The sequence below is a fragment of the Haliotis cracherodii genome, unplaced genomic scaffold, assembly GCF_022045235.1.
Source record: "Haliotis cracherodii isolate W230 unplaced genomic scaffold, xgHalCrac1.p SCAF_2, whole genome shotgun sequence".
Taxonomy (NCBI): domain Eukaryota; kingdom Metazoa; phylum Mollusca; class Gastropoda; order Lepetellida; family Haliotidae; genus Haliotis; species Haliotis cracherodii.
The window spans coordinates 21,876,994-21,893,415 of NW_027266275.1; the positions used below are offsets into that span (position 1 = coordinate 21,876,994).

General features: G+C 38.2%; 1 protein-coding gene across 1 annotated transcript in view; it reads left to right on the plus strand.

Annotated features, from left to right (window-relative positions):
* Positions 1-16,422, plus strand: part of LOC139467409 (cilia- and flagella-associated protein 337-like) — an 80,998-nt gene that overhangs the window by 21,039 nt on the left and 43,537 nt on the right. The window contains exon 3 of the mRNA XM_071248967.1: positions 987-1,051. Coding sequence (XP_071105068.1) covers positions 987-1,051 — 65 coding nt within the window. The remainder of the gene's footprint in view (positions 1-986; positions 1,052-16,422) is intronic.

A 16,422-nucleotide genomic window follows, 5' to 3' on the forward strand; every position in this document is an offset into this window, starting at 1 on the left:
CTCAAAGTGCTGATGTTGGCCATATACTGCTGATGTTGGCCATAGTGCTGATGTTGGCCCAAAGTGCTGATGTTGGCCATAGTGCTGATGTTGGCCATAGTGCTGATGTTGGCCCAAAGTGCTGATGTTGGCAAGAGTGCTGATGTTGGCCATAGTGCTGATGTTGGCTGACAGTGCTGATGTTGGCCATAGTGCTGATGTTTGCCATAGTGCTGATGTTGGCCAGAGTGCTGATGTTGGCCATACTGCTGATGTTTGCCATAGTGCTGATGTTGGCTATAGTGCTGATGTTGGCCAAAAGTGTTGAGGTTGGCCATAGTGCTGATGTTGGCCACAGTGCTGATGTTGCCCCAAAGTGCTGATGTTGGCCATAATGCTGATGTTGGCCCAAAGTGCTGATGTTGGCCATAGTGCTGATGTTGGCCCAAAGTGCTGATGTTGGCCATAGTGCTGATGTTGGCCCAAAGTGCTGATGTTGGCCATAGTGCTGATGTTGCCTGACAGTGCTGATGTTGGCCATAGTGCTGATGTTGCCTGACAGTGCTGATGTTGGCCATAGTGCTGATGTTGGCCATAGTGCTGATGTTGGCCCAAAGTGCTGATGTTGGCCATAGTGCTGATGTTGGCCCAACGTGCTGATGTTGGCCATAGTGCTGATGTTGGCCACAGTGCTGATGTTGCCTGACAGTGCTGATGTTGGCCATAGTGCTGATGTTGGCCATAGTGCTGATGTTGGCCATACTGCTGATGTTGGCCATAGTGCTGATGTTTGCCTGACAGTGCTGATGTTGGCCCAAAGTGCTGGTGTTGGCCATAGTGCTGATGTTGCCTGACAGTGCTGATGTTGGCCCAAAGTGCTGATGTTGGCTCATAGAGTTAGTGTTGTTCTAGAGTCAGCCAGGATAAGTTACATAATCTTTTACAATGGTACAAATATACAAAGACAAACCTACCCAATGTCTTATATCTGTATTCATACTTTCTAGGTCGACCAGCAGGATGTGCCCAAGAAGAGGAGGAAGAGTTTTACCAACCCAGAGACCATTGAAACGTGAGTTTACATAGTATCAGTACTTACTACAGAATCTAGCCAATCAAACTACATATGTAAGGAGAAGGACGTCATATATATCAGATGTGAAATATAATATTTGAATATGATACAAACATCACTGTATTGTAGAGGAGAATACAAGTTTTAGTTTGCCCCTAGATCTATATTTCACATGAAATTATTGCACAGAAAATACATCTTTTGTCTGTTGTGAACTCATTATGATAAGCTCATAACACGAATTTACCAGATGAATATTTAGTTGCACAATGGTACACCCTAATCGTACAAAACCTTTCAGCTCTAATGAACCATGCAGAACTTCCCACATAATAAAAAAATGTGTCAGTTGATCTGTAAATTAAGTATGTACCAATCCAAACTGTACGATAATAAGTTAAAGCTTAATGCCATCTGGTGCTAATTTGGTCAACTATGTGAACAATCTTTCGTGAGGGTGAATAAAGGGAGATAACTCTTTACTCCCCCAAATTAATAACTCCATGTTCATCATTGAGGTTTTTTAAAAAACTGTTCAGGAAATAAATATGTCAATATATTAGTGGGAAAATCATGCATTAGATATACAATGTTTTATAAATATACAAAGTAACTGATGAATCTCTCCGTAGAGAGTCCTTTATAAAAGCTAATGAAAAGTTAAAAGGTTTAAGATTCATGACTTTATAAATATGACAGAGTTCATGTCACCACAATTGATCTTAACATCTTAAACATTGATCTTAAAAGTAAAAGTAGTGTGGTGAATGTTATTCCAGAAGACATTTTGTCAGATATTCTGGCCTGATAGCTTTGTAGCAGTAAATTGCTGTTGAGGGGAGGTAACTCTACAAGCTCTGTTGTGGGTCCTCGTGCAGCAATGTCTCAAAGAGTTGATTTAAATAAGTCAAGTAGAATATTTAAAGTTGACATCATTATTAGCAATGACTTAGTGTAACAACTAAAGGTGTACTGTATTCGACGTAATAAGCGCCCCGCTCTAATAAGCGCCCACGGATATATTGGCTAGTGAACAATCCCAATTAGCACCCCTTCCAATTGATTAATGTACACAAGATTGATTTATTCGCATATAATACGCACTCGTGTGTTATATGCACCCTTAATTACGGGCAATTAAATTCTGGAAAAATATATCTGTCGTAAATAAACATTTCAGGCTGTCAGCATATCTTTCAACTCTGTTTTTTCCCCCAAAATAATATTCTAATAAGAGCCCCCTATTCCTAATTTTGAGAGCACCCTGGGCGCTTTTTACGTTGAATATGGTAATCATTTTGAGATTTGGAGCATAAAATTTTGTATAGGCCAACAAGGCAACTTTCTTTTCATATTTTGTACACAATACTGCAAGACAACATTTCCCCTAACGGTATATTGAAAAAACATTGTGTAATGTCATCTTGCATGTCAACGTGTCAACAATGATCAGCTCCACATGGAATTTGTTTCATCCGGTACCAATATACATGTATATTAATTTCACCCTGTGAAACTGAGCACATTTTCAGTGATTCGATGAAACACATTTAAGGTCCAGGTGATTACTTTTATAGATCAGGGCTAGGGTTAGAGTTAGGGACCATTTACACTAGGAAATTTATTCCAGACCTAAACACTTGGAGAAATGTGGGGGAATACATTTTCCCGGTTGTGGAAAATATGTCAAAGTGAAAACTGTTCCATGGGAAAAATTCCCGTGGAGAAAAATAGTAGAAAGGAACACGTTCACTGCAGGAACAGATACTCTGTGACAAATGCACATATGTAAGGTGAGATTACATATCCAATGTCTTCACGTTCAAAGGACACACATTTCCCAATTTTGCAAAGAAACATTCTTGGTCATTTTTGCAGTTTTTTGTAATATTTTCATCAACTTCCAACAGTAATAATTTGGTACAAGCAAACCCCAAGGAACTCGCTGATTGAAATTACAGACACTGTGAATTCAGTCTAATCATGCAAGCTCTGACACAGTGAGTGAGTCAGGCTATTTCTGTTACCTCACAGCACATTAGCTTCATGTGGGCAGAAGGCCTATGTGATGTAGGTCATAGATCTTTACCACTGAAACCCATCAGCGGGACAAGGGTGCCGACTGACAAAGGGTCATAATCAGGGCAAATCTGTATTTATAATCACATGGATCTGGCATTGCTATAAGACAGACATACTACTCAGGCCCACCTAGATCACTGTGCCTTCTACTGGTACAACCAGTGTGGATGTGGCTATTTGGAAAAGGAGGGATGCATTTGGTGATTACTGGAACGGCAGTTCAAGTAAATGTGTTGAAAATATATCACAAATGAGTTAGGCATACTGTTCATATACATTTACTTATAGTATCTAGACCACCTGTAGACGTTTTTAGGTTAGACATTTTTGTGCACCTCTCCCTTCTTATTTGAGCAATATGCTGTAAACTATGTTTATGACGAACACGCTTATAACAAACTGACGTAGATAACAAACTATTTCTTGGTTGGTCCTGCCCATTGGCTCTATCTGTGTTGTACATATTCTTATGACAAACTACGCTCCTAACGAATTAAAATTAGTGGTCCCTTTGAGTTTGTTTTAACCATAGTTTACTGTAATTGATAAAAGGGAAAATATTGCAGGATTTGTTTGAAGAATCATGAATGATTAATTGCTCGCAGTAGCATGGGTTTCTTTTAACAAACCTTTATTATGTTTCTAGGTTTGTCAGCATCATACTCATGCTCATGGGTTTCACCAAAGTTGTTAACATCTTTGACGTCTTCCACTTCCAGGGGTTGATTTAACTGCTGGCCCATTGGCCCGTGGACAGTTCAAATTACGAAAGGCTTGCTGAAACATAGAGTAGATGTCCCCACTGGCTAGTCAAAATTTCCCCCTTCTCTGTGGATGTTTATTTTTTTTAATTGGACACTGCTTGTGAAACATGTAATTTTGATGAGAAAATATTTAGGGGGAATGAGGTCGTGTGAATGGTGAACTCAAAGGTTATCTTGGTAGAATGACACAGCCAGTGACTATTTTGTAATGTTCTGTACAACAACATCTCTATTTCCTCATACAATCACCACGAAATAAGGCAAATGGAAGCCAAGATTTAATCTCAAAGTGCAGGAAATGACGTTTTCGGGGAGAGGAGTTCTAAAAATTTCGTAGCCTTCCTGGGTATCTCTGTCATGGCCTCCAACATTTTGTTTTGGGCCAGTTAGTTTATAGAAGGGCCAGTATCTTTTGAAAGGAGCAAGCCCCGCTGGCTACTTGCGAATTTGTTGTTAAATCCACCCCTGACTTCAGGCCTTATACAGCTGAAATATAGCTCAAGATGGGGTCACCACCCAACTCACTCACAGAGAACATGCACCAAGCATAGGAACATAAGTTTCCAATTCACAACTGTGGTGGCCATGCTTGCCCCTGGTGTTTTGTTGCTAAGGCCAACTTCAGTATATGCTTGTGTTTATTTGTTCAGCACCAACACTTGATGAGCTCTCCTCCATGTTATTTATTACTCCATATTTATTTTGACATTCATGCAAGCTCCAGAGCTGCCCACATAACCAGATGGCGTGACCCAGGTGACCGCCCTGCTTGTTTGAGGTCAGAGTGTCCGGCTTGACCTATGTGAGGTCAAGGTGACTGGGTCGAATGTAATGACTTGACATTTGTACAGCACTTATGGTGTTCTCATATGTCATTGTCATTTCTTACTTTATGTGTATTCAAGGGCCTATTCAGTCACTTGACCACAATACAGTGATGGACTGGGACTCCTACAGTACTTGCTTGACTTGTATATCTGTAAGGGTATTAGACTTTTGGTTACTACAGAGTTGAGATTATGTATGTGTTCTTACCTCATACATATTGCACCTGACTCTATTATAAGGCCTTCACTCTAGTTTGTGTGTTTCTCATCTCCATCCTCAGCTTCAGAGGGAGAGGTCAGTCGGAAAAAAAAAAAAAATAAAAAAATAAAATAAAATGAAAATGCCATTGGTTGGGAATACTACCTGAGGACCTGCAAACACATTTCACAATTTGATCTTCTGTCCTGTATTTGTTTATCAGTTCACTGGTCATTTGTTTGTGATCTTCTGGACATTTGTTCATGATCTCCTTGGATATTTGTTCATGATCTCCTTGGACATTTGTTTGTGATCTCCTTGGACATTTGTTTGTGATCTCCTTGGACATTTGGTTATGATCTCCTTGGACATTTGTTTATGATCTCCTGGGCATTTGTTTTTGATCTCCTGGGCATTTGTTTTTTATCTCTTTGGACATTTGTTTATGATCTCCTTGGACATTTGTTTATGATCTCCCTGGATATTTGGTTATGATCTCCTTGGACATTGGTTTTTGATATTCTAGACATTTGGTTATGATCTCCATGGACATTTGTTTTTGATATTCTAGACATTTGGTTATGATCTCCTTGGACATTTGTTTATGATCTCCTTGGACATTTGGTTCTGATTTCCTTGGACATTTGGTTAAGATCTCCTTGGACATTTGTTGATGATCTCCTGGACATTGTTTATGATCTGCCAGACTAATTATTGTGACATCCTTGAAAAGTTGTTTATGAACCCACCAGGTATTTATTTATGATCCTTCGACATGAATAAAATAAACTGATTTGTCCTGGATACTAACATACCCAGAGACGGTAAGACTGTTGTGCTTTGAAGCCTTTTAATACAACAGTTTTAATGGAAACTTCGATCTTTAACCCATTTGGCTGACTTGGGTACATAAACGACACAAACCTTTAATATGATGTATGCAGGGAATCAGGCCGTGTTTCAAAGTCCCCAATCTCGACTCGGCCACGTTTCAAAGAAAAACAAATTGAAAAACTATCCAGTCTATCTCGTAAAAAATTTATATTAAGTGAAATCAATATTCAACAAAAGAAGTTGGTTACCTGCCTACTCAGATATTAATACACCTGCAGTCCTAAAAGCATTGATCAGTGTAGGAATCCCATTGAAGTGATAGGACCTGATTTTGACAACTGATATAGATTCCTATTGATCTGTGATTGATTGACAGGCAGCATGTATGCACTTAACAAGGGGTTACTTCTACAGTAGATCTCAGCTATGTTAGGGGGTAGTGCCACGACCAGGCTGGGAGAACCCTGTCTTCTTGGAGGGTGGATATGATCATGTATCAATCACTGATAGGAATTAATTACATATATGCTTTTTATTCAAATATTATTGAAAATGACAAAAATATTTTGAAATGTTAAGGTTAGATTAGAATTGATTTAATTCAAAGTACAGTATTCTAATAAGCGCCCACGGCGATATTTCCTTATATATTGGCTAGTGAACAAACCCAATTAGCCCCCCTTCCAATTGATTAATGTACACAAGACTTATTTATTCGCGTATAATACGCACTCGTGTGTTATATGCACCCTTAATTATGGGCAAATAAATTCTGGAAAAATATATCTGTCATATATAAACATTTCAGGCTGTCAGCATAAACCACTAAATTTATCTTTTAACACCAAAATGATATTCTAATAAGAGCCCCCTATTTCTAATTTTGAGGGCCCCCTGGGCGCTTATTATGTCTAATATGGTATTTATTATTTTTACCTCAAGAGGTCAGTGGGAAATAAAGAGTTTTTGGTAATTAAAAAATATGTGCACAGCAGAGAACAATTGTGTCACACATTCATGAAATTTTTCATCCTCAACAAATTGTGGTAATCATGTCTCAGGGTTTCTTTGTATTCATGACCTTCTCATTGTCAACAGAAACAAGATTAAATATACCTAAAAATATACCTACATACATTTGTATGGAAATTGGTTCTGAAGCCAAACTGAACGTTTAGAAACATCTTTATTTTATGAGCATATCACATACACTCACAAGGCATAATTGATTATGTACATATTGTTATATTTTCATTTCATGCACCTGTTACATTACATATAAGGACCAAACTTGGTATTACATTGAAAGTACATGGAATGCATGAGTGAGTGAGTGGTTTGAAGGTGCTTTGAGCAGTGTTTCAGTTATATCTCGGCATGTCAGCTTGAAGTGGGAGGACAGCACAAAGTTATGCAGGTCTCAGTCATTTACTACTTCAGTGAAACCTGTAAGAGTAAATAAAAGCAACAAAACACATTTCCATAGTTACCGTATTCGACGTAATAAGCGCCCAGGGCTCTCTCAAAATTATAAATAGGGGGCTCTTATTGGAATATTATTTTAGTGAAAAAAAACAGGTGAAAGATAAATTTTTGTGGTTTATGCTGACAACCTAAAATGTTTATGTACGACAGGTATATTTTTCCAGAATTTAATTGCCCATAATTAAGGGTGCATATAACACATGAGTGCTTATTATACATGAATAAATAAGTCTTGTGTACATTGATCAATCGGAAGGGTGCTAATTGGGATTGTTCACTAACAAATACATGTATATTAGCAAATATTGCCGTGGGCGCTTATTAGAGCGGTGCGCTTATTACGTTGAATACGGTATAAGAAATCTCTGCCATAAGTAGAGATCACTGTACAAGTTTGACTATATCATAAGTATGTCAAGGAATCTCTACCAAATATTGATAGTAACAAGTGTGCGTATAGGTGAGCATATCCTACTCCTTTGGTGGCACCTGTCACAAACACATGCAAAGGCAACTCAGTTTTTCATCTGAAAAAACACTTTTTCCTTCTTTCCTTTTTAACTGGATAATCTGAAAAAGAATTAGACTTATATCATATTTTATCTATTTGTAAAAATATTGTCATATATCATGTAACAGATATCAGTTTTATCCATCACATTAACTGATATAAACATGAACTGATACAATACAAACGATTTGGTGTATATAACAATCAAATTCAAAGTACTGTATAAATATTCTCATTCAGATCACATGGTACTGATCACTAAGAAATTCTAATAAAACACCTATTGATTATTATTATGATACAATCAAGTACATTTTCATATTGTATTTCACCTTTGTCCTCTTCATCATGTTCACAATGACAACAATCAAAATAATGGTACTGATCTTGAAGTAATTCTAGAAAACACCTTTTGATTATGATTAAGATACAACGATATTAATTTTCCTATCATATTCCACCTTTTTCCACTTCATCGCAGTCATAATGACAACAGTTAAGTTCTTGTCATACAGCTGTAGTTAATTGCTTGGCGCTGCATCGATTTATGCATACGTGCAGCTTGCATGGTCTACTTAAAGGCCAATACCCAAGAACTGGTTAATGCACATTATGTGAAATAAATGCAACGTGAATATAGAATTTTTAAAACTTCACACAAAAGGAAATCTTAATCTCTTTTTAGTTACATGCAAATAATGAGCAATGTTTCCAATGGGAAAGGCCTACAATCGTTTTCCTACGAGGTTTAGAAGCATTAGCACATTATCGTAATGATCCTAATAACAATATTTCTTGAGTTATTGCTGTCTTAATGGTTATTATGGGTTTTAGTTTCCGTTCTAACACAGCCAATTTCAATAAATGCTGCTTTATCCACCACTAATGTGTATGCAACATTGTCAAGGACCTTTTGCAACAAATAACCTGACCTCCGCGAAACTTGTTTTTCGGATCATGTCAACACATGTTATCACTATTACTGTCCAAGCAATTTATTAAAACCTGCTATATAATTTGTTCCAATAATATTTATATGCCTTGAGGCTAATGGGGACTGATAACAGCAATGAAATACCATATCAGGCAATTTATTATTCCATAATGATAATGATATGTCTGGCTGTTTTATCTGATGTACTCTGTGCTGGGAGCGGGATGCTAAGGTGAGATGATTGATTGGCCAGCATTGATCTTTACCAAGGTGATAAGCGCTTGTGACTGATTCTGTCTGCAACCCTTTGTTTTCATGATGAGAAATTCCATTAAGTCTAAGCTAATCAGGCTTCATGTTTTCTTCCTGTCAGTGACCCTTATCTTTGATTGGTCCAAGTTGGTGAGACTTTGTACAGAGAAATGTCCCATTGAGACTCTAATAGTTATCTTGTTGGGGAACGGATTGTTACAATGCCTTATGGAAAATGTTGTTTTTATTGATTGAGAAATTCCATAGCGCCGTTTCTAAGGGAGTATGTAGATTTTTATTGGAGCTCTGATTCCAGACTAAAAGAGACGTCAGGTTTGTTTGGACAAAGAGCATTGGCTGTGGGTTAAGTCGGTGTGACATTTCATTGGGGGATGCCGTATCATGGAGACTGTTTTCCTGTTGATGTGGATGTTTCAACAATAGGGATAACACAGCAATCTGTGGACTATATCGGGTTCTGTGTACCCGCCGGGATATATGGGTCTGACAAACCATGCCAACAATCTGTTGAGGAGGAATTCGTATTGTGATTGTTTTGGAAACTGCAAAAAATATTTCCAATTTGAGGAGAAATGTGTTTTTGACTGTCATTTTGTTTCCAAGGAAGAATTTGATGGCACTGTTTAACCTGGATTGAATATACCAATAGCATTACTATTGGAATAAACTGAAACTTGTCTGCGTAGATGGAGTAGTATATGAAAACATTGTGATTTGTTTCACATTCTTAATCTGAGTTTTTAGATTTCTGACTCTTGAGATGGAAATTCAACGGTGCTAATTATGAAAAAACTGTATCAGGGATACTGACATTGACATGGTATCAGTCTGGACGGATAGTGTATGACTTGACAGAATCAGTTATACACTGTACAGCTCCCTCTAGAGGCAGCAATGTTCATGGAGGTGTTGTACTTCGCATAATGGCAAGCACCAAGAAGAAAGCAGCACATTTCAGCACTTCAGGGTACGTTGGCTTTCCTCGCAGTCAAAGATGAGTAGGCGCATCAGGGTTGAGGAGGTTCACTGTGTGTGTGTTTCTGTGTTTAAATCTAACTGGTGTATATGAGAGTTCATTAATGACAAACTTTAGAAATCTATCCCAATAAGTGGCAATGCAGCAAAGAATCAGAAATGAAAAGTCAAATTGTCAAAGAAACAACATGGTATATCCATAAGAAAAGTAAAAACACAACATTTTCTACAGGTCATACACTGCTTATGTCATGCAAAAGTGTATGGAAGTAAGACCTCAAATTTCTGTCACAGCAAATCAGTCACCCATCCAGCTGCTCTCCACCACCAGCTTTGCTTAACTTCACCTGATTTGTGACCTGTGCACTGTGCACAGGTCCACATGCCTTCAGTTAGATTATATCATTTGGATTATCAAAATATCTATCTTAGATACTCTGCATGCAGACCTGCGGACATATTAAGTTGTCATTCTTGGAACAATATTGCATTTCATTAATTAAGAAGATTGGTATTAACTCCACAATTTTATACAGGTCTTCATTTAAAGTCATACAAAATTCATGGGTTTACCTTGGTCAATGTGTTTTGAGTTCTTGGACTGTTGTGGGGGTGCTAGGGATGATGAGGGGGTCCCAGGGTGATCACTGCTCCAGGCCCAAACTTTACAAGGTGTGTGTGCTGATCCTATACTTGTCATGGATGTGGATATCCTGGTCAGAAGAAATACATTATGATTGAGTGACATGGACGGGACAAACATTGATTGTGTCTCTTATGAGAACAGATATGTCAGATAAGTCTTATTTCCATGCTTCAGTTGTATTTGTTTCAATCGTTCCAACATCCATATATCTTGCATCCACAGAGACTTGATGTGGATAATATTTTATCCATTTTTACCTGACCATACTGAAATATGAAATTTATCATGGCCATTTCTCAGCCATTTTATTCAAAAAGTTAAATTGGTGTATGTTTAGTTAGTAGTGAGACTCAACACATACATCTGACTTTGTTTTTTAGGCTGTTTACTACATGTCCAGGTGAGCTACAGTGCCGTGGTACTATTTTAATGCATGTAAGATGCAATATTTTGCATCATCCTGAAATATATTAATCATTGCTTGCTTAATTTTCACATCTTTGTGTATACATCTTGAGCATATATCTATCAAAAATAATTCCTCAACATTGATTTTGATATGACAATCTTGAAGAGGTGAACGGCCGGTACACTGCCATACCACAATATAATTTTTTTACACGATATACAGCTTTTCCATTGGACGAGAGGTTGGTCACATGACCGTGAAATTGACGTTCATAAGTGTATGAACGACACAATTTGACGTTCATACGTTTTTCACGAGACCGTGTTCTTTAAATGACGTAAACACTGACGGACTACTTCCACATTCCTGGGGAAACCCCTGGGAATTCCCTAGCATGAAAACATACATAAGCGTTCTTTCTGATCATTTAGAACCTTTATTCTTGGTCTCAGCGTTTCAGTATACATTGAGAAATGTCAGAGAGCGTGACTGCATGATTGTTCACAAATATCCTCGCTGCGGCCTATCCTAATGAACAAACGATGAAATGCACATCTAAACTATCGTAGTGTCGACTCAATCCGTGCCAAGGCTGACATTGACCGTCTCCAGCAATCTATGAATTTACCTTAGTGTCTGTTTGACGCATCTTTATTCACCTTTCAATGATCGGCCAGTTGATCAATGATGACGTACACATGTAACCGCCACACGTTCATTAACAACTTCGGAAATCTCTCCCTTCACGTTTATCGTGTCGGCCATTTTGACGTCTTGTACTTGATGTAAATGTATTACGACGCGCTGTCATTGTGACTGACTTACTCAGGTAGTTCTTTACAGACCTTTCTCATCTAATGAGGATATGATTTGAACACATGTGCTGCTTAAGATGTTTCTGAAGAGCAAGTTGTGCATCCATACGCCCATGTAATCTATCTTTTCGAGGAACTATTTTACTCCGCAATATAGCTGGTTGTTGTATGGCTGTCAGTGTAAACATGAAGTCACACGTATGTAAATGAAATTGTGTTTAGATCTTGGCCTACAACCTTTGAGGTAAGAAATTGTGATGAAAAAATTATAAAAATTGACTTTCACTTTGTGTGAGTTCATTGGAGTATGAACCTTCATAGAGTGAGGGCCAAACATTATATGAACGTGGTCGCCAGCTCCGACGTTCATACAGTTTGGCCCTCACTCTATGAAGGTTCATACTCCAATGAACTCACACAAAGTGAAAGTCAATTCTTAAATGAAATACAAATGCTTATGTATCACAATCAATTGGAAAAATACTTATGTATTGCGTTTTCAAAATCATGCATATTTTCATGTTGTTGGCAAAGTTTACATAACTGACAAGTCAAATTGAAATTAGGATATTCAGAAATTAGCAACTGATTCCTGAAATTGAAAAAGCAAAACTAATGCGGCCAGCTTCCTGTATATGATATTTCTATTATGCACGAGTTGAGACCGTAGCAACATCCAAATGGCAGACTACTGTGAGGTTGTCAAAAATATGCCAGGGAAGTTTGGTGTTTGGGACCATTTTGGACTTGGGGAAAAAACTTCAATTCATTTGGGTTCATGACAAATTTCAGATGAAACAACTCATGCAATATATTGTGGTATGTATCCCAATACATGAATCATTATTGCAATAAACTGTTATACAAAAGTCAGGCTAATACCCATCACTACAGTCTTGAGTGTGGAACATGATGTACCCACAAGGCATTGAGCAGAACCTGTTTGTAATAGAAATATCAGAAACTTGCATGTGGAACATTGATTCATCAGACGTCACAGTATCACACTGCAATATGGTCTTTACAAAGTTAACATTTCAAATTGTTTGGGTTTTCCTTTTTGCTGTTTAATCCATCATTTTATCAAATGTTTTTTGACAATATGTTATATTTTGTCCTTGATGTTTTGACGATGCATTTCGTCACACTGTACACATCATCTCCTGAGAGACCACTGGACTAATGAAGCTGAAATTTCACATGCTTGTTTCCATCAATGACACCTCCATTTGTACAAGAGGCTTGAGTTGAATTGTCAGTACCTGTTTTCAGTATGGGTTGATAAAAACTATTTTTGAACACAACTCTGCAGTCCGTAGCCCCCCCCCCTGGATTATTTTATAGAAAACAGTTTTATTTGAATCAAGTTGGGGACAAGTGATACTTGTACAAATAACGGGTACTACAGCCTTGCTCTGGCATTTATTTTCAAAGTGTAATAAAATTGGGTGTAAACATTTTCTCTGAAATGGCCAGACTGGTGAACCTTGGCATGCATCTTTCTTCTTTGATTTTAGTTACTTGATATTTTAAGCCGTTGACTAGTGAGTGAGTGAGTGAGTGAGTATGGTTTTATGCCGCTTTTAACAATATTCCAGGAATGGAAATACACCAGAAGTGGGCTTCACACATTGTACCCATGTGGGGAATTGAACCCAGCCCTTCGGCATGACGAGCAAACACTTAAACCACAGGCTACCCCACCGCCCCAAACTGTGGATTAAATATACAGAGGAGCTGAAGTGCTGTGTCACTATTTGTTTTAGCTTTATCTACTTTGTCTAGACATTTTTTTATTTTTATTAATAATCTATGACCACAATGTACGATTTATGTAACACTAAAAACACACCTTTGTTCCGCCACATACTTGTTCATAAACCAGTTAGCCCAAGCAGTACTATGTTTCCTATTGAGAGTACAATGAATGTTGCATTCACGTTCTCATGCTGACTTGTTCCTGGCTCCAGTGGCATTATGTTTATTATGTGTAAATATCAATTCAAATCTATTTTTAGCCAATAACCATGTTTGGAGTGCCCTTTTGTTAAATGCCTGATTTATCACAAGGTATTAAATACCATATTTATTGATTTCTGCAATAACAAATACTTACCATGCCCAGAAACCGATATAATAAATAGAAAAAAATTAAATCTGATCTCACGCCTTTAACTCCAAAAGTTTTTCCCGACCACACTTCTGTCAACTTATTATATATAAATTGCCTTGCTCCCAAATACCCTGTAGGTGCATATGCCCTAATCCATGGCGTGATCCCGCCCAGGCAGGGGGGCCTTTGTATAAATGACAGCAGTAGACTATGTAATCCATATGTTGAACCATGCTGACATAAATACATCACCTTCATGTGGGAATTGACGCAACAGGTGTATGACAAAGCTCTACCTTAGTGACTGGAACATTTCATTAACTTCGGCTGCTAATGTAATACATCTTGATTCTCAGGGATAAATCTTCAGTGTAAATATTATTGATCAGGTCAGTGAGTTGACAAATGTTATAATGATTAAACACTTGAGGGGGCGGTTGGGTAGCTTAGTGGTTAAAGCGTTCGCTTGTCACGCCGAACACCCGGGTTCGATTCCTGACATGGGTACAATGTGTGAAGCCCATTTCTGCTGTCCCCCGCCGTGATATTGCTGAAATATTGCTAAAAGCGGCGTATAACCATACTCAGTCAGTTGAACACTTGAGGTTAAATCTGCGAAAGTGCGAGTTTTGAGGATCATAGATTCAGTGTCCGTAATGTGTGTCTTACCAAAAGGAAAACTAAAATCTTTAGTGATTTGCATAAAAGTATATTTCCATAGTTACATTTAGTACTAGCGACTAAATGTTTTTATTGCAGGTATATCATCTCGTGGTGACGTAATCACTGTTTTTTTTTTCATTACGTAACCGTCTCTACTCTTCACTTTCGCACAGCTGTCAATCCGTGGTACATCGCATTGTCGCTCTCCGCTTTCCCACACGCCCGCCCTGTTTGCCTCCATCTATCTCATTTCCATTGTACATCAATTTTATTGTCTATGACAGGTACCAGGCACAACAAATTGTACATATCTAATTATATATCTCTCTAATATTGTACATATCTTGACAATGTGAATAAAACAAGTCGTGGAGTGGCGTGGTTCTTCTGGGCTACCTCCTATATCATCATAATTTATATTGATATATATACTAATTAGGGTTTCCGGTTACCTGCTTTCCAGCGGGAACCCAGACTGGGTTACCTTCTTACCAGTTGGAACCCAGTCTTTCCCGGGTTTTCACTCGGGCATCTAGTAACAATTATATTTGGCAACGCAAGTTGCCACATAGCTTGGCCTGGCGGCGTTCGCTCCCATTTAGACCCGCAGCGTTGGTCGGGTTGCGTCGTTTCCGTCATTTGGGCCGTAGCATTAAGTATATATTAACAATTAAATTTGGCCTGGCGGCGTTCGCTCCCATTTAGACCCGCAGCTGTGGTCGGGTTGCGTCGTTTCCGTCATTTGGGCCGTAGCATTAAGTATATATTAACAATTAAATTTGGCCTGGCGGCGTTCGCTCCCATTTAGACCCGCAGCTGTGGTCGGGTTGTGACATTTCCGCCATTTGGGCCTTACCATTAATTATATATTAACAAATATGTTTGGCGACTCAAGTCGCCACATAAATACTATTTATTCCATTGCTAAATTGGGGTAGCCCTTTAGAACCTCCACACCCTCGGCCATTAAATCCACTGTTGCGTCTTTGTCATTCTTTCAACATAGCCCACCTTCCTCAGGGAGGTGGGCCATCGCTGAAATATCCTGCAATAATTCCTCAATATCTAAGAGAAAATGAGTTGGGTTTTTAATACCAGTTTGAACAGTATTCCAGTTGTATCACGGCATGTCAGCTTAATGCGGGAGGAAAGCCTGAAGTGATGCAGGTCTCAGATGTTTACCACTTCGGTGAAACCATAGAGCATGGGTATGGTGCTGACAAACCTAGAAACATAATTGAGGTGAACAAGGACTCTAACTCCAATCATAGGTTTCTTGGATGCCCAAGGGATGCAACTCTGCACAGCAAGTGCACTGCCTTGATGACTGGGCCACCCATGCCCCCATTATGTAGGAAGGCTTCCTGACAGCACTGTATGGATCTCTTGTCACGGACAATGTTAAGTGTATATTAATGTATGCCAGCGAGGCCATGTTGATGTACTGAATTTACGATTCTTGCAATCATCATAATTTATTACCTTCCTTAACTTTCGACAATGCCTGCTGTGCTTAATTTCTGTTCTGACGTAAACTCCAAAAGAAAGTATATGCTTGAAAATTGAATTTAACCAAAAAATAACAAATATTATGGAAATGTTGCTAGGCTGAAAACAGTTGCCGAAACACTGCAAACTTAAGGTTCAAAACACAATGATACCTGTATCAAATACGTCTCCATCGAATAACCATTTCTTGTTTCATTTTTAGTCACCATCAAACATGGATGTATACTTTCTTTTGCCTGGCCGTTTATTTGACGAGCTTATTGAATACATTTTAGAATAAATATTTTTTGTGACATTTTAAATGTATCTGAATTGATTAAATTCTTTTC